This window comes from Talpa europaea (genome assembly GCF_964194135.1).
Source record: "Talpa europaea genome assembly, chromosome: 16".
NCBI lineage: Eukaryota > Metazoa > Chordata > Mammalia > Eulipotyphla > Talpidae > Talpa > Talpa europaea.
Window position 1 is genome coordinate 39,900,509 of NC_140084.1, and position 8,534 is coordinate 39,909,042.

Consider the following 8,534-nt stretch of genomic DNA (forward strand, 5'->3'; position numbering starts at 1 on the left):
GGCATCTCCCTGAACTTCTTGCCATCTGTCTTCCCTGATCACCTCCAACCCTCTCTCTCTCCAGTCTCCTTTCTCTACTTCCCCCACCGACCAGCTCTACTCACCTCTCCTTTCTCTGGTTGTTTCTAACACTTCTGTCCACTGCTCCTCTCTGGCTACCACACCACTCTCATTGACCGCCTCTGTCTACAGCTTCTGTCTCCAACCGCCCCCCTCAGCGTCTCCATCCAGCCACCTGTCTTCTGCTTCGTTCAATGGCCACCTTCAACGCCACTGGCCACCACTCCTCTCTCATCTTTGGCCGGCACTGTAGCCCATGTCCACTCCCGTCTCTCGGTCGTGGCCTGTGACTGTCTCTGACCATCACTGACATCTCTGGCTACCTCTCTTCCCTCTGCGGCTTCTGTCCATCTCCTCTCTGGCCTCCTCTGTCCACCTCTCCTCTCTCCGACCATCTTTCAGCAGCTCCCCTGCCTTCCTCCACCCGGACCCTAACGGCCACTCTACAGCCCCCCTCGCTTTGCTGACCACCTCTCTCCTCTGTCTCGTCCCATCATGGCTACCCTCTGAGCCTTTGTAACATCCCCAGCTGCCTTTCCTCTCCCGGATGACCTCTCCCCGTGCCCCGCACCCTAGCCAGCCGTCCTGGTCTCCAACTCTCTGACCTGCCTGTCCTCTCCTCTCTCTCACGACCTGTCTGGCTTTTGCCCATTTCTGCACCATCTTTGTCCGTCTGTCTGTCCACCTCTCATCTGCTTGGCCAGTTCTCACCACCTCTCTTCTCCACCGCATCCGACGACTTCTGTCCTTCCAGCACCCTGGCTGTCTCTTCTCTCCGCAGCACCTTGGACCACTTCTCCGGGACGGCGTCTAAACCCCCTCGCTTAGCCTCCACGTGCCCTGACCGACCCTCCCTCCTCTGTCTCTGACCATCCCGAACCACCTCCTTTCCCTCTGGCCACCCTCTGTAGCCTCGGGCTCCCCCCCCCCCCGCACACTGACCATCACCTCTGGCTTCTGCCCCATCTGACCACCTCTGACCGTCTCTCCTGCTCGCAGGCCTCCGTGACCTCCTCTCCCGCTGTGGGGCCACCACACCCCCTTCTGCTACCCTTCCCTGCCTTCGGCCTCCTGACGCCCCCATCTTCCTTGCAGGCCGCCCCTGCCCGCGATGGCCGTCCTCCCACTGCTCCTTTGCCTGCTGCCGCTGGCCCCCGCCTCGTCTCCACCCCAGCCGGCCACACCCAGCCCGTGTCCCCGCCGCTGCCGCTGCCAGACACAGTCACTGCCCCTCAGCGTGCTGTGCCCCGGGGCGGGCCTCCTGTTCGTGCCGCCCTCGCTGGACCGGCGGGCGGCCGAGCTGCGCCTGGCGGACAACTTCATCGCCGCGGTGCGCCGCCGGGACCTGGCCAACATGACGGGCCTGCTGCACCTGAGCTTGTCCCGCAACACCATCCGCCACGTGGCGGCCGGCGCCTTCGCGGACCTCCGCGCCCTGCGCGCCCTGCACCTCGATGGCAACCGGCTGACCTCGCTGGGCGAGGGCCAGCTGCGCGGCCTGGTCAACCTGCGCCACCTCATCCTGAGCAACAACCAGCTGGCAGCCCTGGCGGCGGGCGCCCTGGACGACTGCGCCGAGACGCTGGAGGACCTGGACCTCTCCTACAACAACCTGGAGCAGCTGCCCTGGGAGGCGCTGGGGCGCCTGGGCAACGTCAACACGCTGGGCCTCGACCACAACCTGCTGGCCTCCGTGCCCGCCGGCGCCTTCTCCCGCCTGCACAAGCTGGCGCGGCTGGACATGACCTCCAACCGCCTGACCACCATCCCGCCCGACCCGCTCTTCTCCCGCCTCCCGCTGCTCGCCAGGCCCCGCGGCTCGCCCGCCTCCGCCCTGGTGCTGGCCTTCGGCGGGAACCCCCTGCACTGCAACTGCGAGCTGGTGTGGCTGCGGCGGCTGGCGCGCGAGGACGACCTCGAGGCCTGCGCCTCCCCGCCCGCGCTGGGCGGCCGCTACTTCTGGGCTGTGGGAGAGGAGGAATTTGTGTGTGAGCCCCCCGTGGTGACTCACCGCTCCCCGCCCCTGGCCGTGCCCGCGGGCCGGCCAGCCGCCCTGCGCTGCCGGGCAGTGGGGGACCCTGAGCCCCGAGTGCGTTGGGTGTCGCCCCAGGGCCGGCTGCTGGGCAACTCGAGCCGCGCTCGAGCCTTCCCCAACGGGACGCTGGAGCTGCTGGTCACCGAGCCGGGCGACGGCGGCGTCTTCACTTGCATTGCGGCCAATGCAGCTGGCGAGGCCACCGCTGCGGTTGAACTGACCGTGGGCCCCCCGCCGCCCCCCCAGCTAGCCAACAGCACCAGCTGTGACCCCCCGCGGGACGGGGATCCGGATGCCCTCACCCCGCCCTCTGCTGCCTCTGCCTCCGCCTCCGCCTCCGCCTCTGCCAAGGCTGCTGACCCCGGGCCCCCTACCGACCGTGGCGTCCAGGTGACTGAGCACGGGGCCACGGCCGCTCTCGTCCAGTGGCCGGATCAGCGGCCCATCCCGGGCATCCGCATGTACCAGATCCAGTACAACAGCTCGGCCGACGACATCCTCGTCTACAGGTGCAGGGGCCAGGCAGAGGGCAGGCCGGGTGGGGGGTGAGGTGGGGTGGCCTGGAGGTCGCCTGCCGGAGGCCTTGGCAACTGAGAAATGCCGGTTACAAAGGGAGTCGGGCAGCAGAGGTAAAAGAAACTAGGCAAAGAAGGTAAAAGAGATCTCGTAGCGATGGAAAGAAAGCAACTAAGCAGGGGACGTAAATAGTAGCAAACCTAAAAAGGAATTGGGCGGCAAGAGGAAAAGTAATCAGGCCAGAAGAGTGAAAAGTTAATTGAGGGTGGGACAGGGTCATGGGGGGGGTGGGGGTCGGGGTAGAAATGAATTTGAGCTGGAAAGGCAAAGAGGAAGCAGGTTTTTCCGGATGACAGGGCTAGTGACAAGCCAGGCTGCTGGACGGGACGGAAAGATCTAGCAGGAAGGTACAGGGGTGACAGAAAAGAGAGCTGAGGTAGCCCCGCTGGGAAGGAACTCAGGGGAGGAGGCTTAATGGAGACTAGGCTTTGGGTTTGTGCAGTATTGGGGGTCTTCACAGGTGCATGTTATTTAGAGCTCTAAGATGGTGACATCTCAATTTTTGATTCCCTAAATCATATTAAAACAAGTTCAGCCACTACCTGCTCATTAAACAGGAATGTTCAGTTTGTCGCTCTTGGGAATTCCCTTCTCTCTTCTGTTGTTGCAGACACTAAACTTGGGGCTTATACACCCCAAGAGATGGGTCAGCACCACTTGTGCCCCTGAGCCACAGAGCATTTATGCACCTGCGGTGGCCACATGTGGTCAGCAGGGATGGCTCTGGGCCAGCTGCTGGCCTCTTACCCAAGTCCAGCCTGGCACGGGCAGCTGTGGGTGACTCCCTGTTCTCGCTGCCTGGCTGGCTGCAGAGGTCTGGGCCTCCCCAGACACCTTGCAGGTGTCCTTCCCCTCTTTGGGGCTCGTGCCTTAAGCCATCATCATCCCCTGATTTCCTGGAAATCCCACAATCCCGTGGTACTCCCTTAGATGGCAGTACCCAGCCGGCGCCTGGAGGGCCACGCCTGCAAGTCTACCTTGCCTGGCAGGGGGTGGGGCAAAGGCTCTGCTGGAGTCACCCTCCCAGAGATTCCCCCATGAAAGCAGTTTAGGACTGAAATGGAGATTATAAAATAAGTGAAATCCCCCACAGGGTACTTGGCAACAAAAGAAAATGTAGTGGAATCAGATGCTACGGATAAAAGGCAATGGGAAAGGTGAGGCCGAATAGGAAACAGGCAACAGAGATCACAGGAAATCGGACCCGCAAAGAAATAAGGCAACAGGGAGAAAAAAGACATCGGCAGCGGTGGCCGAGGCAGATCAGTTTAATGGAAACGGAATCAGATGGCACTGGAAAGCGGGCCAGAGATGCAACAATAATAAGGCGATGGGGCTAGCGGGACATCTATTGGCAGGTTGGAAGACAATCTGGCACGAGCAGTACTGGGGAATTGGACCGTCAGGGTAGAAGGATTCTAGCTGCACGCTGGAGGGAAATCAGACAGCCAGAACAGGGAGACCAGGCACAGGCTGGAGGAGGGACAGGTGGCGGGTAGAGTGGCGTGGGGTGAGGGTCTGGGGAGATTGGGAGGTGGGATCGGAGGGAAATCGGATAGGGGGCTGAAAGGCAGTGGCCACGGGTTCAAGGGAGATGGGACAGGTGAGAAAGAGGAGCGGGCGAGCTGGAGTGCTGTCTGGCAGCAGAGCTAGCGGGAACTCGGGTGATGGACTGGAGGGACTCGGAGTGAGCCAGAGGCGGAGGGGGAGGAGCAGCAGCGAGTGAAAGCAGGCAGTGGAGTGCAGCAAGCTTGGGCAGCAGAGCTCCAGGGAACTGCTGGCTGGCAGGAAACAGGGTGGCAGTGCCCAAGGGGAACTCAGCAGCTGCGAGGACGATGAAACAGAACTGGGGAACAAAGTGGGGTCACAGAAAACCAGGCAGTGAGGCTACAGTGAAAGTGGGCTGCTGAGCAGAAGGCAGGTGCGATATGAGACAGCTGTTTGGGGGACACTGAGTCCTGCAGATCTTTGGGTTGGAGAGTGGGTGCTGGGCAGCCAGAGACCTGACCCCTACCTGCCTTTCCCTCCAGGATGATCCCAGCCGACAGCCGCTCGTTCCTGCTGACAGACCTGGTGTCGGGTCGCACCTACGACCTGTGTGTGCTGGCGGTGTATGAGGACAGCGCCACCGGGCTGACGGCCACGCGGCCAGTGGGCTGCGCCCGCTTCTCCACCGAGCCCGCGCTGCGGCCCTGCGGTGCTCCGCACGCCCCCTTCCTGGGCGGCACCATGATCATCGCGCTGGGCGGTGTCATCGTGGCCTCGGTACTGGTCTTCATCTTCGTGCTGCTCATGCGTTACAAGGTGCACGGCAGCCAGCCCCCCGGCAAGGCCAAGGCAGCTGCGCCCGTCAGCAGCGTCTGCTCCCAGACCAACGGTGCCCTGGGCCCCACGCTGGCCCCGCCTGCCCCGGAGCCCGCCGGGCCCAGGGCCCACACCGTGGTGCAGCTGGACTGTGAGCCCTGGGGGCCCAGCCACGAACCCACGGGACCCTAGCAGCACGCCGACCTCGAAGGCCCTCCTGGCCCCCTGGAGTGGCAGGACCCAGGCACCCGTGGGACCTAGCCTCAGACTCACCAAATTGCTCACGGTTTTTAAAACTCTGATGGGGAGGGTGTCGGGGCACCGGGGCACAACAAAAAAGTCCTATTTTTCTAAGCTTGGGCCTGGGCCCTTGCCCTTGTCTCTGTCTGTGGGAGTTGGGGGGATCGTGCAGGGGTCTGGAGTTGGAGAACCCCCCCCAGTTCTGTCTGGGGTCCTGGCTGAGGCTGAGGACCGTCATCCAGTCGAGGCACTCCTTGAGCCACCATGCTGGGCATGCCCCATGCGAGGCGCTGCTGCGTGACCCAGATGGCCCCAGCCCTGTCCTCAGGGCCGTCTAAAGGCTAGACGCATTGCAGCTCGGGGGAACCGGAAAGGTGGTGATGACTGTGGGAACCCAGAAAAGGTGCCTGACGCAGCCCGGGCTGCAGTCAGGGAGGGCTTCCTGGAGAAGACATGAGCTGAGAATGACATCTGAAGGCGATAACAGGGCACAGAGCAGGGGCAGCGCTGTTCCAGCACAGGCCGTGTAGGCAAGGACTGGGGGTGGGCACTGGGGGTGCTGCAGGAGAGGTGAGGCAGGAGGGGTGAGTAGGGTCTGGGACCTGCCAGCTGACAGTATTGGGGAGCCATGGAGGAGACCATGCTGGAGGGGGACGGGGTAGGGTTGGGCTTTGGGAAGGTCCAAGCCACCTTGAGGAGGGCGTATTAGAGCAAGGGGACTGGAGCTGAGACCCGGGGGGCAGCCAGAGCAGGGGCCCGGGGGGGGGGGCAGGGCTGTGGGAGAACTGCAGGGGGTGGGTGAGAGACATGCAGAAAGCTGAGTAGGTGGGTCATGGAGCTGAAGGGACAGGATGGAGGGAAGTGTCATGGCGGCCAGGCCAGGCCGGGGCTCTGGCCAGTGCGGAGAGGGCAGTAGGACTACGCTGATACGGAACAAGGGAGGAGAGGCAGGTTTGGGGAAGATGACAGGGCTAATGCGGGAGTCGGTGGATGGGGGGGACCTAGAGGTCATCCGAGGTGTGGCTTCAGGACCTCTGGTCAGTCTGGAGCTGGAGCGGAATGAGCGCCCTGTCAGCAGAGCTGGAAGCAGGCCCCTTGGTGATGCCGTGGCCTGTGGGGCTTTCCGTAGTTAAAGCACTAGACGGGAGCAGCAAGGAGCAGGTAGAGTGAAGCAAATGGGGCAGGTGAGACTCGAGTGACAGCTGTGCTTATGTGTCAGGACCGCGGTGACCTCAGGACAGCGTCAGGGCAGACGCAGCTCCTGGGAGAGGAGAGCTAAGGAAGGGGAGGTGGGAAGGGCAGATGCCGCCGCCCCGAGCCTGGTTCCGGCTGATCTGGGCTTTTCAGCCCCGCGCCTACCCCGGCCGGCCCTCTCTCTGCCCCAGGTCCCCCTCAGACTCCTGGCCAGGAGGTTTGGGACATCAGAGAGGGGCCTTGGGAATGCCGGGCCTCATGGACATCTAGGAATGGGTCTGGCAGTGGGAGGAAGGCGCTCCCTGGCTGCAGGCCATCTCTGATGGAGGCCCCGAGGCAGAGGGCCGGGGAACCTGGCCTGTCTGTCTTCCCTGGGGCGGTGCTGGGGTGAGGGCCAGGGTGACTGGACAGGCCCTTCCCACCACCCAGAGCGCGGGACCTGGGCCTTGTACGTTGCCTCCCAGGCTTTCCGGGGGTGTGGGCTTTGGAAATGACCCTCCCAGTCATGAGCACAGCCTGGCTCCCCAGGACTCTGCAGTCCTCCAGCGGCACCGAGGTCCTTGATTGTCACACTGGAGTGCTGAGGTCAGCAGGGGTCCTGGAAAAGGGGGCCTCTGAGGGGGAGGGTTGGCTACCTCGTGCCAATACCAACTGCTGCCATGAGGGGGAGCCAGAGCACACCATTCCTCAAATTTTTTTTTTTTTTTTTTTTAATTTATTGCGTGGGTACTGTGTGGGAAGGGCTGGGAATCCAGTAATGAACAAATCCAGACATAGACTCCGCCCTCACCCATCACCCCACTTGGTGGGGAAACGTTATGTGACCCCACAAGCGAGGGTAAAGCATTGGTGGTGACCAGAGATGCTGTGGGAGAAAGGCAACTGTGAGCCGTGTAACCAGGGCACCTAACCCAGGAAGAGATTGAGGGAGGCTTCCTGGAGGAGGTGACACCTGGGCTGAGACCTGAAGGACGGTCAGGTTGGAGTTAATCATGCGGGGGGGTGGAAGGGCATTTTGTACAAATGGAACAGCATGTGCAGAAGGTCAGGGGCTGAGGAAAGCCAGGGGGTGAAGGGGGAAAAGGAAGGGGGAGGGATGGAAAGTGGGAAGGGGCCAGATGACATGGGACTGCACAGGCTATAGGGGGGAGTCTGGATTTTATTCTAAGGGGCATGAGAGGCTGAGGGGACTTGTGAGCCGTGCAGGGGCGTAGTGCTCCCTGGTCTCAAGGAAGCTCCAGTGTCTCATCTGTTCAAATGCAGGGACAAAAGGAGGCTACTGCAGTGGTCCAGACTAGGGTGTGGCCTAGAGTGCCTGGACTGAAGCGATCTGAGACTCCTCACCAGAGGCTCCCACCCTGACAGAAGAGGACAGAGTGGGCCACTGCTCAGCTACCTAGTGCCCAGGCAAGAGTGCACTGTCTTGGGGAGAAGAGCTGTGGGCCCTGATCCCTGCTATAGCCAAGAATCCACCCTTTAGATGGGGGAGCTGACCTCTCTGTAGCACAGAAATGAAGGACCTTTTCCAGATTCAAGGACAGGCAGACAGCGGGCCAAGGCTGTGCAAGGCAGAGGCTGTGGTTGGAGGCCCAGAAGTGGGGGTTCATACCTAGGGGGGGCTGTATCCACATTTGGAAGCTGGGAGAGTGGGATGAGATGCATGGGGGCAGGCTGGTCTCTCCAGAATGGCGCCCCTGCCTCCCCACAGGATGCCCGGACCACCCGTCACCCCATGCAGAAACAGTAGGACCGGACAAGTGACACATGTATCTAGAAAGGTAAATTGTAGCTTGTCTAGTATTACCCAGCTGAGTCTACCAATTTCCTGACTCTGGGGTTGTGACTCCTCCACTGCCTGTCCTCAGCCTGCCTCTGAGAATGCCCTGCACATTCCGAGACCAGCTTTCCTGGGCCAGCACTTTTCTAGAAGTGCGTTCCAGTCCTGGGACTCTCCCTCTCTGCTGTGGCCAGATCCAACCCAGATCTGATGCGGCCCATTCTTTGCAAGGCTTCAGCTAATTCCAGGCAATCACGGCTCTTTACGTGGCGCCTTTGCAGGAGAATCCTATCAAGGGGTCCTCCCCAAAGGGAGGTTCCTCTTTGGGTTGAACCTGCACATGGCTCC

The 8,534-nt window shown here is 61.7% G+C and overlaps 1 protein-coding gene across 1 annotated transcript; it reads left to right on the plus strand.

Moving 5' to 3' along the window:
- Positions 1 to 1,156: 1,156 nt before the first annotated feature.
- Positions 1,157 to 5,318, plus strand: LRFN3 (leucine rich repeat and fibronectin type III domain containing 3). The gene is made up of 2 exons (XM_084256672.1): positions 1,157 to 2,604; positions 4,702 to 5,318. Exons 1-2 carry the CDS (start codon positions 1,172 to 1,174, stop codon positions 5,165 to 5,167), a joined length of 1,899 nt encoding a protein of 632 aa, XP_084112798.1. The 5' UTR covers positions 1,157 to 1,171; the 3' UTR covers positions 5,168 to 5,318.
- Positions 5,319 to 8,534: the final 3,216 nt, after the last annotated feature.

Bases quoted from the DNA above. Each gene is read 5' to 3' on its own strand.
- LRFN3 (XM_084256672.1), top strand. From the start codon at position 1,172: ATGGCCGTCCTCCCACTGCTCCTTTGCCTGCTGCCGCTGGCCCCCGCC. The intron at 2,605-4,701 runs GTGCAGGGGCCA...CTTTCCCTCCAG, and splicing joins GACGACATCCTCGTCTACAG to GATGATCCCAGCCGACAGCC.